The sequence below is a fragment of the Coturnix japonica genome, chromosome 1, assembly GCF_001577835.2.
Source record: "Coturnix japonica isolate 7356 chromosome 1, Coturnix japonica 2.1, whole genome shotgun sequence".
In the NCBI taxonomy this organism is placed as follows: domain Eukaryota; kingdom Metazoa; phylum Chordata; class Aves; order Galliformes; family Phasianidae; genus Coturnix; species Coturnix japonica.
The window spans coordinates 73,712,675-73,735,771 of NC_029516.1; the positions used below are offsets into that span (position 1 = coordinate 73,712,675).

The 23,097-nt window shown below is 45.1% G+C and overlaps 1 protein-coding gene across 2 annotated transcripts in view; it reads right to left on the reverse strand.

Annotated features, from left to right (window-relative positions):
• Nucleotides 1-124: 124 nt before the first annotated feature.
• Nucleotides 125-23,097, reverse strand: part of GAP43 (growth associated protein 43) — a 54,074-nt gene continuing 31,101 nt past the window's right edge. For both annotated transcript variants that reach the window (XM_015875976.2, XM_015875967.2), the window contains one exon: nucleotides 125-5,772. In XM_015875976.2, the coding sequence (XP_015731462.1) occupies nucleotides 5,684-5,772 (89 nt within the window). In that variant the 3' untranslated portion in view covers nucleotides 125-5,683. The remainder of the gene's footprint in view (nucleotides 5,773-23,097) is intronic.

Below are 23,097 nucleotides of genomic sequence, written 5' to 3' on the forward strand. Positions count from 1 at the left end.
AACAGGACTTAACTGGGAAGGGCGAGGGAAAATGGAATGAGATTTGTCAGACGAGCACTGAGAATCTACAAGAGGGAGAAACTGCTATTCCAGGAGCAAATAACTGCACACCAGAGCACGTATCTATAAGTGAGAGACTTTATTGGAACCAATTTTTCAAATACAGACATCTGTATTATTCTCACTTCTCGGGAATGTTTTCTGCTCAGTTTTGAAGCTTGCAACCTTAGGACAATATTCAGGACATATGTGTACATTAGATCTCTGCAGATGGACACATTCATAATGCACAAGTACAATGAGTGAGAGACTCTTTCCAGATCCTCACACAAGAGCATCGGAAATGGGCCGCTCTATTCGTCAAGTTCTGCTCTTATTAGCTTCCAGACACGTCACAGTTCTTTACACTCTCTAGGCTGTAGCCTTCTTCTTCGGGCCCTGATTTACCACTGTGTTACTTCAGCTGTATGCCAGTGTAACTCCTCAAAATAGGGCTTAGGTGATGCATAGGGATGTGTTTTGTTCATTGGGAACAGGCATGAGCAGAAAAACCAAGCTATTGGATGAACGGCTATCCTAGGATTTTCCTTTATGAGAGCAGTCAGGATCTCGGGCTGGGATTTTTTGAAGTGACCAGTGGTTATGGGTGTGTAATACATCAATCTTGATGCTCAGAATACATTGAGGACCTATAGTTTGTGCCCCAGTTGTAAACCACTCGGTCACTATCCAGTTCTGCAAATCTCAGCCTTCACCTTTTCTTCCGAGTATTGCTCAACAGAGGAATGTGGTAATAAAGCATCGTAGGTAAGAATGCAGGCTCGCACATGACCTGAGATCAACACCCTGAACAATGGATAGAGGGTAGTGTTTTCAGGGTCACCTAAATGACTTGGGGATCTTTAGCTCCTTTTTTTCCAAAACGACTCTAGAATTTTAGCCCTGACATGTGCTGTAGATAGAAGCTTGGACGTCCTTCAGAATCTGGGCCTTAGGAGCATTAAGTTTATTTGAAAGCCAGTGAAACATACACTCTCAAACACCCATGTCACTTGGGTTATTCTGAAAATGATACCCTATATACATATGGGTAGGTAAGGGGCAGACTTTCACAGGCACAAGTGGCAGTTAGACATGTAACTCCCATTGATATTTGTTTTTCCCCCTCGGGGACCTGGAAAACTCCCCCCGAGGAGTTGAATCCTCCTCTTGCATTATTTTCACACCAGATTAACACCACTGCTTCCAGTGGAGCGACTCCTGAGTTACCCCAGTGTGAGCGAGAGGAGAACCAGTCCTGAGGTGCTCTAAATATCCAGTGAAAGTGCTAATGTGGCAATGCGGAAAAGTGGGGAATCTAGCACAGGCCTGGAAGAGGACCCTGCCACCGCCACCCCAAGTCATTGAGCTCAGGTGGTCACCAAATGGACTCTTGGCCAAGACGGTTCACAAGAGCCTTCCCTCCACCTCTGCAAACCACAGCCTCAGTGCTTCCTCCAAAGACTCCTATGACAAACACCAGACCTTTGGTACGAAAAGCCTCATGCGCTACAATGTGCCATTCGGAGAGCACCGAAAAAAAACACCAAACTACCTCATTTTATGCTTTTCTTCCTTCCTTTCTTCCTAAATTATGGTCATTTCTTTCATCTACAGCAACACGCTCCCCTAGAGACAGTGCTCATGTAGTCATTGTAGACGATTTCCTTCCAGCTAAGGCCTCTCCTGGGGCTGTGTTAGGGTTTGGTGCTGGAAAACACAGGGTCTGGAGGGGTCCCAGCAGGATGCACTTCCCTCCCTTTGGAGAGTGGCTCACAGAGGATCTTCTTGGCTGATGCAATGCTTCCAGGTGTTGTGGATTTTTTACATTCTATCAGTGCATCAAGTCCGTGGATGCCACAAGCATTGAAAAGCAGACCAAATTCAAGCAAATGGTTCATTGCACTGAAGGGGGGCAGGGGGGCTGTTAGCTTTGGATTTTTTATGGTTTTCCAAGGCTTAATCTAGATGAGGTGAAATGTCAAGAGCCGGCCTACAGCTGTTAGGAACATTCAGTACAGGTATGGATCACTATTACATCTCACTACAGAGTCACAAGAAGTCCCTCCTGGACTCATCTCTGTGCATGAGGCCAGGCACCATCTTCCCTGTAGGAGTCACCTTGTCATCCCCTTCCCTTTCCATATACAAAGCAACAACCACAGGCACCTTCAAGCAGGATATGTACTCTTCAGGGAAAGAGGAACAGATACACATCTGTTGCTGCAGTAGAAGCAGTAGAAAAGCTCCAGCTACTCTGCTGGATACTCCCCGCTCCCCTCTTCATTTCTGTGACCTCCTGCCTTTTGTGCTGCTCTCAGCTCACTTGATACCCTGCTAGAAAACTCATTCCCCAAATACCCCTGTTTTCCTTCCAGTTTCCATCCTGTGCTACATCCTTTGAACTGCTTCCTTTCAGCTGTTAAAATCTGGCTGAAGAGGCAACGCAAGGAAATCCAAATGCTTTTCTCTGCTCTCTCTTCCTGTACCCTGCAGACAGCCCAACTTCCTATACAAATCTTGTGTACTGCACATGAAACCACCTCGTGCTCAAGGCAGGGTTTGTCTGTTGCGCTCTCTCTCACGCTCCCTTTGCCCTGACTCTCTGGCAGGATCAGGACACGGTACAATAAGAAGGATTGGGGGGTGCTTGGTTACAGCCAGTAAATTTTAAACTGGAACCAAGGGAGAGGAATTAGTATTCAATTTTTTTTTTAGGTTTGCAGTTGGTAACCACATACCCCATTCTCTTCATGGGGGGGAAAAGAAAACACAAAACCCAACCCTTTGTTCTCTAAGCAACATGGCAAAGTATGTTCTTACAAACGGTGGCAAAACACACGCAATGCCCCAGCCATCAGCCAAAGGGGAAGCAACATGCAAAATGCAAAGTTAAAACATCCCCGAGGGAGAGAAAATGTTTCTGTTTATCAAGGAGGGAGGAAGGTCTATGTCCAGGAAGACATAAGAGGTTGTTTTCTTTTCCTGATAAAGTGAAAAATAGTAATAATAAAATGGAGGGAAGATGGAAGGTTTGGGGTCTGAAGTCAGAAGAGCAGGGATACCAAGAGGTCTTTGCAGACACGCAACCCTTAAGTAAACCCTTCCGAATGGTCATGACAGGAGATGAGGTCAAATAAAAGCCATGCTTTCTCCTTCCTGCCTCCTCCTGAACATCTCTCCCGCACTCCTGAGAGCTGAACCTCGCTCCTCTCCATGCGGTGCTAGAGTCACAGAGCGTCCGCAGCATCCTGGCCGGGCACACAGCGTGCTATGAACAGCAAACATACTCTGCCCCTCTCCTGGTGTGCCCCGTGCCCATCAGAGCGCTCTCCCTCCCATACCCCATCCGCAGGCTTGTGAGACCTGGCATACGGTCCAAGCAGTGCTTGATGTCCGCGCTACATTTGCTGAGTTGAGGTCAGGCTGGAAGGTGTCTCAGGGTTTACTACCCATCATGACATGGGAATATTAGCATATATATCGTTTATGAAGTATGACACAATACCTATCTGTCAGTCAGCCCATCTTTCTACCTATTGAGTCTGTCTAATCTACTTCAGCTAGCTACATTTCACTATCGCTATCAATCACCTATTGCTCCATGTTACCTAATTTCTTCCTGTCTCTCTCTCACCTTTTTCACTCTAACCTTTCTTACTCTAGCTATACTCCCCTCTCTCTCCCTATCATCCATCTATCCACTCTAAAGTCTTTTTTTTTCCCTTCCTCTCTCTAATCCCTGTTTTAAAAAATCTCTGTCCAATCTCTCTCCCACTCTCTCTTTCCCTCTCTTTTTTCAGTCCTCCCGCTCTCTCTCTCTCTTATTTCCACACAAGGCCAGGAAGCGTATGGAAATGAATCCCTACACATTTTGATGGCGCATCCAGTCAGCAGTTCAAAGGGATTCACTCTGAGGAGACACAGTTCATCTTTTCTCCCTGTTTCCAACAAAGAGATGGAGCAGAACAAAGGAAGCAGGAATTAGCCAGACTTTGGGGCTGTCAGCAGACCCATTTTTTGGTGCTACTGCTTCTAGGCCACTTTAATCCTTGTCCTGCCAACAGCATTTTTTGGCAATCCCAGCAGCCATTTGGCCTTAGGCTGCCCATCCTTCACCATGAAAGGCCAGGTCTGGTGGGCACTGGGCTGGGGACAATCCCGCCTCCTGTAGGCAGCGGGCAGGAGGTACATGCAACGGTGCTCAGCTGAAAAGCCCAGCATCAGCTGTGCTTAGAGCAGGCTGCAGAAGGTGGCCAAGTCAGCTGAAGCCCAGGCTGGGTGATTAAACCTAGGTTTTGCCAGGCAGCAAGGGACAAAAATTCCTCCAAGTGCTGTTGGCTGGCTCTGACCACCAGACCTCACCCTGACCACGTGCCTATGCACTTATTGCACTGTCCCGATACATTTTGCCAAACAGAATATCTTTGGAGAACAATGCCACATCAGTCAACAACAACTTAATTTCCATCCCAGTGAGGAAAGCACCGGGGGGGCACCTGGCCCTTCCTGGCCCTCAGTGCATTCCTTGGCAGGGCTCAGAGCTTCAGTGTGGACCAAAGCTGGTCCCTCAGATGGCACCCATGTGGCTGCCTGGGATCACTCCTCTGAGGTCACCGTGCTCCCCTAAAACAGGACTCAGAGGACTCCTGGAGGCACACTTCTTTTGATCTTTCCCAAGATCAATTTTCCTTCTTTTCTTAAGCTAATGCCTCACTCATTGCTAATGGCATCTCAAAATCAAAGCCTGCTCCCCTCGAAAATCCCCTGAGTGATGCCAAGGAGAGTGCTCAGCCTCTGACCAATGGTAGAGCAGTGGCTGAAGAGCAGAGTGGGGCCACGAAGCAAGCAGGCCACCAAAGAGTGGTCTGCATGCAGAGGCCAGCAGGACATACAGCAGCATAGAAATGCGACACGGCGATGTTAATGATCATTATTCTCATTTATTATAATTATTGTTCAGTTTGAAAAAGGAGCCTGGAGCCAAGCATTATGCTAATTGGCACATTTTTTGTTGTTGTTGTTGTTCTAGTTCTGAAAAGAAAACGGGATTTAGTACTATTGTTTGTTCATTTGTTTTGTTAAGCTTGCTTTTTTTTCTTTCGTTCATTCCATCACATTGAAAAAGGAAGAAAAGGATTACTATTCTTTTTCTCTTTTCCTGCTTTGCTTTTGTTTTAACTCACTCGGTAAGTCTGGACTCCTCGGATGAACGGAACATTGCACACACACACACTTGGAGAAGAGAGAGAGGAGAGAGAGAGAGAGAGCGCTCGCGGTGGGCAGACAGACACACGCACGCGCCAGGTCAAAGAACTCTGATACAGTGCAAGAATTTTCCCAAAATGATTGGATCATCATTACCAAAAAACTCGCCATAACAACACCAAGAAACAAAGAAATGTTTAAGCCACACTGTTTGACTGGGATTTTTCCTGCTTTTTTTTTTTTCTTTTTTTCTTTTTTTTTTTTTTTTTTAAATGTTTGCCACACAGAGAGAAAAAGGGTTTAAGTGGGAATGGGAGGGGAACGGACAGGCTCACAGACGTGAGCAGGAAGGGGGGGAGATCAAGATTGGGGCGGGAAGGAAGGATAGAGGATAGGGGGAGGGAGGGAGGGGTAACGGGGAGTCATTTCTTAATGTTCAGGCATTTTCTTGGTCCGCCTTGCTCTCTTCTTCTTTCACCTCTTCCTGCTGGGCACTTTCAGTAGGTTTGGTTTCTTCTACAGCATCTAGTGGGGAAAGAGATGGTTCAGTGTTAGTCAGCCACAATCTAGAGCATCCTGCGCACGCACACAGCCATCACACAACAAAACTGCATGGCTTTGGGCTTCTCTCTCCCAAAGGAGACTCAGGCCTCAAGGTTTCTGGCATTTCTGTGGCATGGGAAGAAGATGCCCAGGTTCAGCCTAGCAGATGAGTGCATGGCTCTCACATGGAATCTCCATCCCTACCAGAAACCAGGTGCAACTGGGAGGAGATGCCTAGAGCTCTAAGTCCAGCCTCCTGCTGATGTGTCAGCCAGCTCTCATTCATTTCGCCACATGCACTGATGAAGCTCTTGGCTTGTAGGGTGAAACCAGCTCGATCCAGTGTCTGAATTACCCTTTTATCACACCTGCTGGCTGTACCAATCACCATTGAATTTCTCAGCTCTAATTACTGCTACTGAACTTCTCAGAAGCTTGAAAGAGGGAAAAAAAGTTGTAACCTGTAATTCATACACCAAACAGAAACAATGAATGGGAGCCTTTGGACAGGAGGCTGTCCTCTCCAGTTTTCTGGGCTCTTCTGTCAAAGGCAGAGTGCCTGGCAGAAAGAAGTGAATGCAAATGGAGGTTGGGTCTGCAATACCACAATAACAACAGGGAAATAGCATTGAGGGGAAGACAGAGGCAGTAAGGAGGAACAAGGCAGTGGTTCAGCAGAGGGCTGCAGGATAATGCAAAGGGTCTTAGTGCACTGCAGTTGTTGGTCTGTTCTACCTCCAGTTCTTTCCATTCTATGCTAACTATTCCTCAATCCACCCAAATATATGTACTAACACTGTGGAAAGATAAAGCAAGGAGTATCACTCCAGGTTTAGGATAAACAGTGGAGAAAATAAGTGCCAAATGGTTGGGTGGTGCAGGATGAGGCACAGAAGTGATATGTCACATACTGCAGTGCTGGTGCTTGATATACCTCTACATCATCAATGTACTTTTGTTGGACTCAGGGATCCCCTTGAACAAACCACTTCCTGGCTTCTGTGATGGAGTATCGTGTTGTGTTACATTAACAAATAAAATGGACCAGGGTTTGCTCTTTTGCCCTGGAGCTACCTGGCACCGCTCAACTCATGTCCATATGGCTAAATCCTTGCTCTCCAGAACAAGAAAGGATGTGTCTGAGAGCTGTCTGGAGCAAAGCTAATTGGAATATTCAAAAACCACACTACTACCCACACTGTCAGCCTAACGTTACAGATGTTCACTTGACATGGTTTAGTTTGTGAAGGTAAGCATCCTCACATCCATGTTTATCACTAGTCAGAATACTATATGGGATGTGAACCACTCCTGACTGAGACTGATTATGCATTTTTGCCTGGTCCATTCGATGCCATCAGATGGCAGACTTGTATTTGCTTCCAGCACTGGCAGCAGGTGCAGCAGCTCTCATACCCCTCTCTCCCTCAGCTCCTTAGCCTCTCTTTTATATGCCTTTCTATGCACCACTTCCACGTGCATCACTTTTAAGGTGTAACATCCCACTCTGAATCAACTTCATCAACCTCTCTGCTTTTGGAACTTAAAACACCTTTTGTCTTAATGAACTTCAGACATTGATTTTCTAGTAAGAAAAATTCTTTGAGAACATCCCCATCACTCAGTACCATGGCCTGAGATTCTGACTTCCAGCAAAAGCTTCTAAGCACTTGCTTTTCCCTGATACCGAGCAGCAAAACAGAGTGCTTCTTAAAGACCTTTCTATATATGGTACAGCTACAAGCATGAACTGAAGACAAAATAGACTACTGATAAAAATGGGATGTAAAAACAGACAGGATTGCAAAGCAGACTGTCTTGCCTTAGTTTGGTTAATATTTCTGAATGATTCAATCACACTCCCCATAGAGGGCAGGGAATCCCTTTAATCCTACTTTTCTCCAAGGCATTCATAGCAGGGCACATGTTGAATTATGGAGCTGAGAGCATTCATGGCCATCTAAAACTCAGTGTGGGCCAAAAGAATATCATTAGCCAGCAGCTTTGCTAGTCTAGATCCCAGTAAGACAAAAGCTCTGCTTTCCCATACATAAATGCAAGATAAATGGAAGATCAGCAAAGGATGGACAACACAGCTTAAGGAACACAAGTCCCAGCCACAACATTTCATGTTTTAAATATGTTTGCACTTTCTTACTGAAAATGATGGAATGATGTGGGATAGCTCATGATACTGTCCCTGCTGGCTCACTACATAAGCAAATCTGATTTTCAGGGAGTATCTGTGGCACCTAGAGGACCTTGGCTGGCAGATGTATTTCTTGGCTGCACAGGAGCCCTGCTGACCCCCGTGTTCTTCTCTGGGGGCAGTTGGCAGTAGGCAGACATAGCATTTATTTATGTCATGCTGAAATAGCCTGGACTGACTCTGAGGTCAGGGAGCAGCAGAAAGGCTATGAAGTCACTTCACTACATATTCAAGTCTTGAACAGAAAGGAATCAGAAAAAAAAAAAATCTAAACATATGCTGAGCACAACCTTGAGTCACTTTTAAACTTTCATTAATGGCCCAAATATAAATAAGAGCCAAATATTGAGCCAAATTCATCTAGCCATTCTCCTTTTAATTTTATATGGTTTTGAATCAATGAGGGGAAATACCATACTCACACGTGCACCCTGCTGCCGCTAAGCTATGCCTCACTTCCTAGCAGCTTTAGCACAATTCCATTGATCTTCAAGACAAGGGAAAAGAAGCAACCTGGTGTTATTATTCAGTAATGAGCTTCAGCAAGAGGTAACATCACAAAGGATAAACAACTCAGCATAAAAAATGAAGTTCAAGCTGTGGCACTGCTAAATCACAGCAGTGAAAAGAAGAGGGTTCTCCCGAAGCAATGGGAGCATTGCAGCACAGACCTACTGACATCAGGGCCAGTTAATAGCAGTTTATGATTCACAAGGAGAGACGAGACAGTTTTGCCTGACTCATCCTTCACCAGTTTGTTTGATGCAGGCTATTTCTGTAGTATGTTCTCGGGGGTTTTCTCCAACCTAGTTTTCAGCGTCCCAGTAAAGTCTGCTAGGTGTCCCTGGGGAGATTATTAGAGACTTATCCTGGGGGATCTCATAGATCAGAGAGAAGCTCTCTTCCACTGCTTCTTACCAGATACCAGGCTTGATTTCCCACTGCCTTGAACTCTGGGCTGCTGCACATGTTGGCTTGTAGTGGACAGGTACAATTATGCAGCCAGACCTGTACAACCTTGACATTTCACATTCACTTTGCACTTTGTTGAACTAGGTGGAAAAGGTAACAAAGGTGAGAATTCAGGGCATTGAGGTAAAATGTTCTGCACCTTGCTTGAGGTACAACAGCATGTCATCTCAAGTGGTCAAATTTCCATCTGTCTAAAGCTGCCCCTTCTGGACATACAAGCTTTGTGAGGTCTCAACCTGCAAGATCAGAGTGCCCATGCCCACCCTCAATGGAGAGAACAAGCAAGAGGCACAGACTTATCCCTTAAGATGGACCTAGAACAGGGCAAAACAAGGATGCACTGGGAGACATCACAGAATAGGAATGTAGAAGTAAGAGAGGATAGAGAGGATAAGGACCCTATTCATCGCTATTCATCGATATGCACAGACATCATCATCTGGTCTTCTCACCCTGCTCCCCCTTTCCAGTCAGTGGAGATAAACAAGCTGTTTTTAAGGCTATTAACCAAACCTATGGGGGCTGTTTCAAAAGTAATGGCTCACATTTTATTATGTTGGCCCATGACATCAGAGGCAGATGTTGGTTGTTTGACATGAGCCTGCACGCCACACTCATCAAGATCTGCACCAACAGAGGTGCTCCAATGCTGATTTTGCCACTGCTGAAACACACCATCCACTGCCTCACTGTGCTCACATCCATTGTTCGGACTTCAGAAATGTTCAGGCAGTGTCAGCGAATGTCAGTGTGTGCAGAAATCTTTTGGATAGTCTTGGATAAACCTCAGGCTATGACCATGCAAGTGCTTAAGGGACAGGGCTACTCGGTGGGAAGGGGTTGAAGTGTGCTTGCTTTCCAGCTTAAGGGCTCTGTCTTCACAGTTGCCTCTTACCTAGAGCTCAAACTGGTACCTGACAGGGAATTTTAAGTGCTTTGTCCGTGGGAGAGAAATGATACAGAAATAAACTACAGGTCCTTGCTTTAATAAGGTCTTAGGGAGCTTCTGCCCCTCAGCACTCTATTTATTTCCTGGAGAATCATATCCATGGACTCTGTTGGTGAGCAAACGTCTTGAACATATGCAGCTCTGGCTGCTGTGGAGCCGCAGCAGGCATGCAGGCAACAGCATGGCTGGATGGTGGCACCTCCAGCTGCCTTTGCCTGTGCTGCACTCTAATGGCTGAGCATGCAGGCTCCTCTCCAAGTCTCCCCACTGCCCTACATTAGTGAAATTAGGTTGAGTAGATTTCCGGGTAAAATACTGTCTCTTGGGACCTGCCCAGCTCCCATCTGAGTTGCCAAGATTAATTAAATCAGAGCAGACATCAGTTTATGACCAGAGAAGCAGTAACCTCTCTGCTGATCATTTCTTTTGTGCCTGGTGGCTTGGGTTTTGTTTCCCTTTTCCTTTCTGCTCCATTGTAGATCTTCAAATTACTGCAGCTGATGCCAAAATGAAAGAAATTGCATAAACACTGTGGGACTCTACTACAGATGCAGGAATTTTGCTTCTGCTGCTTTCCCACTGTTTGCATAATTATTGCTGATATTGATTGTGTGGCTTGAACATGTCTGCGTGGTAATGCATTGCCCATCCCTCCTCAACAGCTGTTCTTTCTCAAGCATTGGCCACAGTGTGGGTCCATTTGCCATACTCACTCCTTTTTCTCTCTGCCCTCTGCCAGACACAGCTTGGCCAGAAATGGGAGTGAAAGCCTGCACCTTGTCTGGTCTCCTCTTCGCTTCCAAATATTAATCTGGGTTTTGCTGCCCCGTGATAAGCAGCCCTCGTTTACCCCTGAGAGAGGCATTTTTTGGAAGGTAAGGAATACCTTGAAATCTGTGACCTACGCATCTCCTAGTTTTAATGACATTTGGGTCCAGATTTGGATCCAGGCTTCACAGCTTGATTCATCTGTCCCAATCCATCTGTCCTTCTTGCCAGCCAGAAGCTGCTTCCAGGCAGACTATGGTAGGTCTGAAATTACTGAAATAAGATGCAGCTTGGGTTCAGAGCTGTTGCTTATACAGCTCCCTTCCTGATCCAAGTTAGCCCATTGCAGTCAGCCCTGCTATGCACCATACACAGTGCTAAAATCCTACGCCCTGCCCGCTCACTGCTTCTGTAGATTGACAGATTTATGCTGGGAAGCAAAGAGAAGGGGAACTCGGAGGAGTGACTGTTCCTGCTCCAGGGAGATGGGTTGAGAGATTTTTCCCAGAACCTTAGGGAATCCCTTGTTCACTTATAGGCAGACCCAAGGAGCAGGCGAAGCAGTAGGCAAAGCAGCAGGGAAATGGGAGTGGTTAAGTGTTGTGTTCATAGATCCTGCTGGTAAAGGAGGCATATGGCATGCTGGTGAGGGGGTGACTGTTAGAACAAAAAGGTGACTATGGCCACAACACATGGCATTTTTGGCCTCCCACTCCTGTACCACATTACCTCTGTTTCAGCCCCATGTATGCCAACCCCAGTTGTACCAGCAAAAAGAGGAAAACCCACTTCTGCCAGTGCCACAGCTGATGACTGTGGGTCCAGCCTGGGCAGCCTTCTGCTCCAGCTCAATCCTCAAAGAACAGCCAGCCCCAGATCTGTCATCCCAGCCGCCTTTGCACTTTGTCAGGCTGCCCAGCTCCTGGCTTAGGGATTTCCCCTCCCTCCATTTTTTCCCCAGCAGCACCAAAATCCCACCCTGCATCGGCATCTGTGTGTGCAGGAGGTGGGAAGGGAGGAGTGGGCGATGGGCTCAGGGAGGGGCTGCAAAAGGCCTGCAGCTCCATGGCCCAGCATCTCTCTCAGTGTCTAGACACCAGCTGCCGGGTTGCCATGGAAATGCTCAACTTGGGCGGATGGGCAGAAGCTGCAGGGTCTCCAGAGAGATGGGAGTGGTGCAGCATGAGGGTGGGGAGAGAAAAAGGGAGATGCTCTCTGTGAATGGGAGGTGTTAACCCTGTTATAGCTACGTTTGCAAATACTTCTGCTTCCTGGAGAATTGGGAAAGGAGCGGCCGTCCTTTCTTCTGCTGCTGTTTCCTTCCCACACACGGAGGCAGCCAAAGCTGAAGGCTGAGACAAATGATATGCCAGCTGCTGGCAGGTGTGTGGTTGCTGCCACACACAGCATTTTTGGTCCAGTTTTCCCACCTATGACTGGGCCGTTGCAGTCAGCTACAATGGAAAGGAGCCTACAGCCTACCAAAGTGGTTTGGTTTTTCAATCATAGTTCCTCTCAGCTGCTATCACAGCTACAGCAAATGCAGCCCAGGAGCAGCACAGTAGTTGAAGGGGAGGAGATGTGTCTAAAGGACCCTTTCCTATTACTTTTCACATCTTGCCACGTTTGATTCCATTTGCACATCAGCCTTCCTGATCCCATCTCTGCATGTCTGAATGGCATCCCTGTATTCTTTCCAGGCCACCCATCCCTGCTTCCACTGCCTGTACATTTCTGTCTTTTCCCTCAGTTTGGTCAGAAGGTCCTTGCTCAGTCATGCCAGTTTTCTGCCTCCTTTGCTTGATTTCTTATGCTGGGGGATGGAGAGCTCTTGTGCTCTCAGAAAGGTGTCCTTAAAGAGCTGCCAGCTCTGTTCCATTCCTTTGTCCCTAAGGACAGTTTCCCAGGAGTTCTCATCCAGTGACTCCTGAAACAGCCAGAATTTCACTCCTGACTCTGCTCTTTGCCAGGCCCACAGCACTCAAGATCACACACTTAACCACGCCGTGGTCACTACAGCCCAGACTGCTTCCAATCTTAACATCTTTAATGATATCTACTGCACTGGTGAGCACCAAGTCCAGTTATGTTTTACTTCTGGCTGGTCTGTCCAATACCTGGACCGGAACATTATCCTTAACAGAACCCAGGAGTATCCTGGATTGCTTGCAGCTTGCTATGTTGGCAGAAGAACAGCATTTACCTCTCTGAAATAGGAATACCTGAGAAGAAATAACACAGCAGTTGTTCTTTGCTTTTCACATTTGCTACTCCAGTGGATTTCACAAAGGTCCTGCACACCATACAGGCAACTCTTTTAAATCAATTAAATACCTTGTGATTTAAACAGCTTGAATACAGAGGTTTTTACTGGCTTCCAGCTGTGGAATGTAACACTTGGCAGCTGCTCTCAGCATATGCATTGAAAAGCAAGATGTCCCCATCTAATCATACATGAGTACTCTTTTGTGTCACCCATCTTTTCCTCCTAAGTTGGATAAAATGCTGGAGAATGGTTCGGAAACAGGGAGTGGGAAGGGAAAGAGTACCAAGGTCTTCACAAGATGCATCCATTTATTCTTTAGCCTCTCTACTGTTGTTGCCCTGTGAGATCATAGAGGAGAAATCAGACGAAAGATAAGAGGGAATGGAAATACTCAGAGCTGATCATGGGCAAGTGAGCCCTAAGTAGCCTGACTGAAGTGATTGCTAGTGATTCCTGTACAACCAGGACAATCCCAGAAAAAATAATTAATTCAGGGAATGAAGCTTACAGCACTTTGGAGATGGAGGTGCACATTTGGAGAGTCCTGGCAGATGCACAGAGAGTGACAGCTCTGCTGATCAGCCTGGCAATTGTGGTAGGATCAGTGGGGGGAAAAAAAGAACCCAAAACACTGGCAGCCTGCTGGCATTCATGCACTGCTGATCCTGAAATAAAGAGGGTTTGGGAGAGGAAGAAAACATGCAGTGCTGGAGCCTTTGGGTCTCAGTCTTCAGCTCCCACCCACCTTGTCACATGGGACAGGCTTTGAGGTTGCTCTCCTCCCCTGCTCTGGTAATATTGGCAAGGGAAAAGAGGCCAGAAGAGGAAATGTTCTGTAATTGCAGCAAAAAGGTCTAGAAATTCCTTTGGTGCATCCAGAATTAATGTGCTGCTCCTCCCCTTGTTCTCCTCCCCTTTCAGCTGTCACTGACAGGAAAACAAATTGCTGCAGCCTTTTACTACAAGCCACGCTCCCGCCTCCCTTCCCCCAGCCCAAAAGACATGTGCCATTCATAAGCTGTCTGACTGCTAGTCTCCATTATTAAATCCTGGAAGGCTGATAAATTGGGGATTCATGGAGCCTGCAAGCCTCCAACAACTCAGATTGCCATGGAAACCAGAGGCAGCCTCCATCTCCAGCAGAAATGATATCGATCTAGCTGAAGGCAGGGAATTACAATCTAGGAGAGGAAATAAAATGTCTCTTTTTCTTCCCTTTGCCATCCTCCAATTTTCTGCTGAAGCAAAAGGGAAATTTCATTTTGAGATCATTACTTTGTTTCAAGGCTCTGCAGATTTGATGCTAAAATGAATTAAATACTTGTTGTCAGGCCTTCCACGGCCATTTTGTTGATAACTGCCCCCAGCACTTGCAACGTCACCAACATGAGCTCTTTGCATCAAAAATGTTAATATTTCCCATATGCTGACCTGTAGGATCCCAATCAATCTAACCCTGCAAAGGCCTGATCCTCCCATAGTTGGGGACCTCTTCCCTTGGGTGCCTATGACAATGTCTTAGGGTTGTGATGTGAAAGAAACCAGCTTATCTTACAGCAGAAGGAAAGGCAGCATATTTGCCTCTTCTGCCCTAAGAAATCTCTTGCTGTGAAAGGGGCAGCAGCTAGCATCACTAATTCCAGTTTTAGTCTAAATATGGCAGCTTTAAAGAAAAAAACAAATGCAAAAACAACAACAACAAAAAACACAGCAAAGCAATCTTTTCCCACAAAGGAGAGGGAGAGCCCCTCTCACAGGAAGGACTTTCTGTCCTCCAATGTGAGCCCTGCACCAAGTGCATCAAAGTGGCTGCCCCATGATAGCCATTTCAGTTTAATTGGCTTTTCACAGTAACAGTTCAATTAGGAAAGTAATGAATTTTGGTCTCTTTGAGCAGTGTGGCTGCAAATGCTACATATGACACCTTGCATGGGCACAGCCAGGTTACATCACCCAGAATGGTGGAGCAGCAGGTTCACCTTGGTTGTTACTGGCAAAGTTGAAGCTTGTTTGTATGGTTCATGTACTCTTATCTGAGGCATAAACTTGACCAGGCCTCAGCCACTCAGAAATTGCACTGAAGCAGAGAAAATGGCACCCCACTGCTTTGTGCTCATGTTGTCTCCCTTGGTCCTTTGGCTGATGCTTTTCCCTGCAAAGGTTCTTGGCTCAGGTCCTGCATGCTGGTCACAGAGTGGTGTTGTGGGATATCCATGTGGATGAACATGTCTCTCTCACTCTTCCTCTCCTACCGGAGCTGTTCCACTTCCATAAATCATTAAATATTCATTAGGCCAGAGAAGAAGATTGATTCTGTAGTCTGGTAGTGAGGACATTCATCTGGAAGGGGGGAGATCAAGCTCCACATCTTGGTCCCAATAAATAATAAATAATTCATATGAAATGGAACAACCACAGCAAGAGGCATCAAGGGAAACATCCAGCACAGCCAACAGCCCAATGTCTTCCTTGCTAAGCTTACTGCATTTCATTTTCCTAATGTGAGCACAGACACACAATGTCTTCTGTCACTTCAGGGAGTACCTGATCTTCACTCGGTTATTATAAAGGCAGACAAAGGTTTCTCTTACTACTTTTATCCAGAAATCCCACAGTTCCTGATTCCGGTATGTTATGTTTCATTTTGACAAATTCATAGAATCATAGGTTAGCCTGGGTTAAAAAGGACCACAATGATCATCCAGTTCCAACCCCCTGCTATGTGCAGGGTCACCAAACACCAGACCAGGCTGCCCAGAGCCACATCCAGCCTGGCCTTGAATGCCTCCAGGGATGGGGCATCCACAGCCTCCTTGGGCAACCTGTTCCAGTGCATCATCACCTTCTGAGTGAAAAACGTCCTCCTCATATCTAACCTAAACCTCCCATCTCAGTTTAAAACCATTCCTCCTTGTCCTATCACTATCCATCCTTATAAACAGCAGTCCCTCCTCCTGTTTATACACTCCCTCCAAATTTTGGAAGACCGCAGTGAGGTTTCCCTGGAGCTTTCTCTTCTCCAGGCTGAACAAGTCCAGCTCCCTCAACCTTTCTTCACAGCAGAGGTGCCCACTTCTCCAGCCTGTTGAGGTCCCTACTGTGTTGACTGCACTGCCCAGCTTGGTGTCATCTGCAAACCTGCTGAAGGTGCACTTGATGCCATCATCTATGTTATTGAAGAAGATGTTGAAATTAAAGGGATCTTTAATGAAAACAAGTTTCACAGATAAAATTAGAGCCTGGCAGGACTCAAAAGCTCTGTGTGCAGACAGTCTGAACTGCAGTAAGGCTCAAGTCCTCTGTTTGTCAGAAACATGTGTACTTGTTTTGCAAGAAATGAGGACTAGAACTATGCTACATCATTCAGGAATGACTGGAATTTTCTCCTTGTTCCCTCAGGTAGAAATCAGTGACTTCATCCATCTTTCTCAGTCATTTGGTTTCAGTCGTGAAGGTTTCTAGCCTGAGGCAGAAAGAAACATTTTATTTCTCATTCTGTGTGTCTTTATTGAGTGTAGTGAACAGTACTGGGTTAGTATCTCTTGAGACCAAATCTAGCCATTCACTCACAGCACTGGCGCTGTAAAGTGCAAGTGCTGTATGTTTCTCCCCAGTGTCTTGCTGCTGGGCTGTAGGTGTGTTAGGAGAGGCTGTGTTACGGACAGGAGGTGAAGTTTAGTCCCTTTATTTGGCCATGCTGTTAGGTCTCCAAACAAAGAACTGGCAGGTTCGAGGTTTATATTTCAGCCCTTTAGCTGCAGCTGCCATTGGTGAGCGTTGCTTCCAAACAGGCTGTAAAGGATGGAGGCAAGGAGGGAGGAAGAACAGGAGCTTGAAGAGAAATTTTGGGATAGGCAACATGGATTGTCAGGGCTAGAATATGTTTTATGCCCAAAGCCAGACTGAATATGGGGATAAAGTATTAAAATTCTAAATACTAAGCAGTTATGGACTTCATCCACACAAGCCTGCATTCAAACTTTCCTCCTCCTTCTTAGAGGTTTGCAATATTTCCAAATCAACAGGTGCTCAAATCCCTTCAGAACCACAAAGGCCATTCTAAAAGTACTTTGCACCACCTCAGTTCTAATGACTTTTATCCTGTTTTCCATCTCTTCCATCAGTTATCTAATAAGGTCTTTTAAACATTTTTTCACAGCTGCTCAGACAGTTCTGCCAAAGTCAGCAGCACTGGGGAATGCTACTGCACACTGGCCACTGCTCTCACTCCTGCCCTCCCATCCCTTTCTCTGTACATGAAATGCATTGTCAGTTATGGTTCTGCAGCACTGCACAACTTTAACACAGGGATTGGGATGCTCTTCCAAACGCTAGAGAAATATTCTTCTTCATTAAGCCCTGTAGGTTACAGGTAACGTCCAGTCATTATTAATAGCATTCCCAATAACTGTGTCTTGCCGGAAGAAAATGAAGAGATTGAATAGTGTCTGTTTTCTTTCGTAATGAAAAGAAGACTCATTTGCTATTGCCTGAAGGTACAGCTGGAAAGTGTGTGGTCATTTGAACACTGGCTAATTGGGACCTTATGACCCCTATCTAAGGCTTATTTACATGAAGCCTTGAGTCTCACTGTTCCTATCATTAGGATAATAACATTTTCCTTTGCATCCCTTGTCCTTGTCCAGGTCTTTAGTTCTTTCCCTGAATACTCTGCAGCCCAGCAAAGGGCCAGTGACCTGCATGGGCACCAGGCTGTCAGGACATCAGCCAAGATTTTAAGCCCTTGGCCAGTGTTGCATGCTGACAGTTACATTACAAAGGCCACAGAAAGGAGGAAGCAGCATTTCCACATATTCATGGCTGGAGATGACAAAGCCAGGGTTCTTTATACAGGTTATGCAAAGAGATCCTCTAGTTGGGAAGAAAACCACAGTTCTACTAGCCTGCAAAATCAAATTCCCCTTCAGAAAAAAAAAAAACTAGCAGCACTCTCTATTACTTAATTTTTTCCAATACATTATCATTAACCATCTCCTCTATTTTCTGCCTGAAAAACGTTCAGTGCCGACAGAGAGGAAAGCTGAGGGAATGAGGAAGTAAGTTCTCCTTTATGTCTGCCTGCAGCATTGATGTAGCCTTGAGAAATACACTCTGCTTAGAGATGTGCTCAAACTGAACTTGCATGAACTGGGGTTTCTGATGGTCTACTGGAAGTTCAGAACAGAAGGTGGAACCTACCCGCAAAGCCAACTCTAGTAGCTGTCTTCATGTCAACCACTGACTCGCAGGCCTCTATTTCCATTTCTTTGGTTCTCTCTGCCACTGCCCAGACTCACAGATAACTATGTGGCTGGATATATTTGTGCTGTGCTTTTACAAAAAGGACATCTTTCAAGTGTAAAATGGACCTGCGTGTCATTGTTGTCACCCATGATCACTGAGTGGCTGTATTCAAAAAACAAAGATGTTAGTGTGTAGAAGAGCTGGAATGAAGAGTAACACAGTAAAAATACTGCCTTTCCGGAAATACATAACAAGTACAGCCTTTTCTGGACTAATGATATAGTGTTTGTCACCCTGTTTCACAAAGAATATTTGTATATTTAAGAAGAGATCACAGAAAACAACAAAGCCTGGGAATTCTTTCATACAAAAAACAATTGAAAACATGGTTTGTGTTTTTGTCAGGAAAGAGTGAAATAGCATGGTCTGTAGTACTGTGCCATCTGTGCATATGCATATAGAATACACTGTATACCATAAACAACAGAATAATGTAGGGCTATCAGAAGCTTTTGTTCTCTCTGTGATGAACACAAGTAAAGAAAGATATTTCAGGCAATGATGTCCAATTCGTTGGTAATCTTTCCAGACATGGTACAGTTGTTTGGAGTTGGGAAAGCTGTTGATACTTAGTTAATCAGATATTGTGTATTTATATATAAATGCCACATAAAGCCCTAGTTACAATTAGTATTGAAAGAGATTATACATCATGCTTTAGCTGTTAAATCAAATTCTAAGTGGCAGAGGACAGGAATGGATCCTATCTGTACACAGGCAGTTTATGCCACATCTGCCTACAGCAGCATTTGGTGCTGGCCACAGCTAGAGAAGTACAGAAAATGAATGTTAGGTCCAACTTGTCTAGGCAGCCCTTATGTCCCTCTGCAGTTATCCTACAGCTTCACCCTGCTAGACTCCATGGGGCTGCTGCAGAGATGGGAAGCGATCACTGAACTGCCACTTGGTAATCCAGTATTAATGCACCTATTATGCAGCACTCAAGGAATGTTTAACTAATCTGATCCCTCTGACCGGCTGAACCTTCCCAGTCCCATTTCTTTCTGCAGTCATCTATACCACTGAGTCAGTACAGCTACATCTAGAGTGACGCTCCTCGGAGCTGTAAATCCCAGCTGATACTCTGCAAACTTATATCTGTCTGCAAACTTCAGCCTACTTGATCCCAGTGTAAAGAGATGACACTGGTGGTGCTGCAGAGCACAGCTGGGAGCTACAGCAAACAGCTGCCATTTAAATTTCATTGTCTGTCTGCTCTGTCCAAGAGTCTGCTATTTGAAACTTCCTAAGCTAAAAAATAAGTTATAATTTATGGCAGAGAGGCTTCCTCCCATGTGGGGATTTTGGAGCATTTTCTGAGGATGGTTTGTAGCAGGTCACTGCAGAAGACAATCTAACAAGGAGACTGTGATTGAAAGCATGACCTAGGCAAAGTTTAACCATGGGCTCTGGCTGTAGAGACCCGTGTTAGTGTGAGAGACCACCACACAATACAAGCACATACAACTACAACAATATGTGTTGCCTTCAACTCCATCTGCATGTACTGCTTGCAAGAACACTTTCCTATAGAGGTCTGTAAGAGTATAATGCTCTCAGCAAACCTCACAGTGAGACTGTTGTTTACAACCTCCCCATGGAGAGGAAATCCATCCAGCATGCCACAATCAGTAAGGAGTAGCTCATCTGATCCTGCAACACCTGTGGTTCTCAGCATTAAAAGGTGTTGTCTTTCCTCTAATTTCCACCCTTCACAAAATTAACCAGTTAACCACTCGTTCTAACTGAGGCCTCCTTGGACTAAACCTAAATTAATCTGCTTTCCTTGGGAGGCAATTTCCACAGTCATTCCTCATGGTGTTATCAGTAAATAAGCTCAGTGCCACCTAGAATTTCATTAAAAGCAGTCAGGTCTTGCTTTACCATCAGCACTGCCTACACGTATACTGGGCAAGCAGCGTCCCATTTAAAAATGGCAAATGTGACACATACATGGGACCAGAGGCAATATTTCACTCTGCAACAGAAGGGGAAATCTGCATCTATTACAGGTATAAGTTTTCTATTGTCTGGAAAACTCTGCTCCTCACAGAACTGTTATGCAATCCACATATCCATCTAGACACAATGCAAAGATAAAAATTTTCAGAGCAGCTGAGGACTAGGCACATACTTTGTCACCCTGGAGCATGTTGCAGGTAACCTAAATAGCATTTACATTCTTACTTTTTTGCTTGAGTGATACTACAGACAGGAAAATGCTGGTACGCTTGCTTCGAGTAGTTCCCTCTGGGGCACTCACTGGAGGACTACTGTATTTGCATTGCTTTCCTCAGCTGCCAGGTGTAGCAGCAGAGATAAGCTCCAGTGAAACAGGAATGTCAGTGAGGTTGTTCTGTCTCCTGCCAGCTACCCACAAGCCGGGACTAAAATTCCAGTAATACAACTGCAATCTTCTTCCATAGCGCAGGCTGTACTCTCTAGCTCCTATGTGACAATGGACAGTCTTCCCTTCCAAACCTTTATATAGCCAGTGCTCTCTAGATGCAGCAAGTATTGTCCTTCAATCAATACACTGATTGAGCTAAAAACAAAGAACTTATTCAGCTATAAACTGTGAAAAAGGATCCATAGGGACTTGCTGCCTCTAAAGAAGTGAAGATGGTGCCTCCCTGTGTTCCTTGTTCCAGGACCCCAGGGGAAACTGTGGGCTTGCATGCATGCAAGACAATTGACATCTGGCCGATTTTTCATTTCAGCTGTGAAACTCCTCCATTGTAAAGTTATTTCATCAAACAGGAGAAAGCATTCTTCATTTCTCAACAAAAGAAGACCAATTTGTTTCCTCAGGCACAATTTACTCTTTCACATTTCTGGGCTTTGTTGTATCCTTACCTGACAACTTGAGAGTGCTTTTGAAGTGAGGGCTAGCCAAGTTTGGAGACAAGCCTTGAAAACCTGGTGAATTACAAAGAGAATCTAACATTGTGTGACATTCACCTCTTCTCATAAGGTTCGCAGTATCCCTTCTTCTATAATTTGCTGTTGCTGGATGCTGATCTCGCTTCAAAGCTGTGTTAATGTGGATTCTTTCCAATGAGTCTGATGAACACTCTCCACATCTAAGTTAGTGCAACTTAGATTTAATGTCTCACCTCTCCATCCGTATGTAAGGTATAAATTCCTTCCAGTCACTTTTGAATTTTGACCCGTTGAGTAGATTGTCATTTAAAGCAATCTCTCTAAGCATAATTCCAACACCAAAGGGGCAAAAGTTGGATCATAACAAGAAAGTCAACATAAACAAGCCTTGGCAAAGAAGCTCAAATAAGAGAACAGCTTCTGACATGCAAGTCATCCACCAGTCATAAAGAGAACAGAAAGATGTCTTTCTTACATCAGCCTCCATAGCCACTGAACAAAGCCCACTGACTCATTTCATGGTTTCCTCAGACTGGAATCTATCTACTTTTCTCAGAGATGATTCACTGAGGATTGCTTAGAAACTGCCTGCGATATGAAAACAACTAATACTAGATGGAGGACAGTTGGTTGAAGTAATTTCCTAAGCCACTATCAATAGATACAGGTCGAGTATGAGGAACTGAATAACAAAGAGGGTTGAGGTCTGTCAGGGGAATTAGAGGATTGTATGAAGAATCACCCAGCCTCCCTCCCACTCCAGAAACATTAAATATTAAGCATTTAAAAATCATGCCGTTCTCTTCATCCATTAATTAACCTTTTCCTCTCTTTGTTCTGCCTTCTAATGAAGACAAAAAAAATCTCCTTGACTGTTTCTTGTGTTTGCCCATGGAACATACCCACAGATGACACAATATAGCCTGTATCTACAGCCTGTAGTAAAATTCAAGGCAGATGAACATGACTGCACAAAAGTAGCGTGGTCGGCACGCCTCACGGTAGTAGCAGCCAAACATGCTATGGCAACCAGCCAACCAATGACACTGGCGAGGAGCCAATTTGATTTATTTTTGGCAGCCTGACACTGCATTCTACTACTGTGCCAGTCTTCGATCACAGAGATGACCTTTGAAAGCCAAGGGGACAACTTCTGGGAGAAGGGAACTGATGAAGCTGAAACAGGGTCTGTCCCCAGGCTGGCGGAGTATCGGAGTGGCAGATGTTTGGTAGCCCTCCCTCTTTCAAAAACAATCAACTAGTTCAGCCATGCCAGCAACAACCAGTGAATGATTTGTTTACTGGGTGAAGACTGGGAGAAAGATCAAGACACAGTACGCGTGGTGAAGACTATGAAAGGTGTAAGTACCAAGAGAGGGAAACGGAGAGGTTTAAAGAGATGAGAGGGAATAATAGAATGAATATAAACAAAAGAGAATTTAGACATCCTAACAGGAAATATTTTCTGTCTGTGGGATCTTTGATACTGTTCTGATGCTCTTCTGTGGAAGATGCTTTGAAGAGAGAGCTGCTTCTCACTATTCTGAACATTGTGCTATAGAGCATATTGCAGAACACAACCCAGCACCCTCAAAGAGACAGACAAGAAGGCCTATTTAATCTGGTGGGTTTTTTTCATTCCCTTCTTGCATTGCTCTGGGGGCATATACACAGCTGTTTGACTTTGTGACTAGAAGGCTGATACCATCCTTTAATAGGAATTTAGAAAAGAAAAAAAAAATCTATATTCATTAACATTTTAAAGAGAATATCAGTTTAACCATGGCCACACACCTTCCATGTTTGCTTTCAGCAAACATTTATAAGCTTGAGTATTACTGCATGCATATTAAGTGAGTCTAGATAGATGCACATACTGGCCTTGAACAATCAAATAATCACCAAAAGCTCATTTTTAAATACATATTTGATTGTAGATTTCATAACTTACTCTGT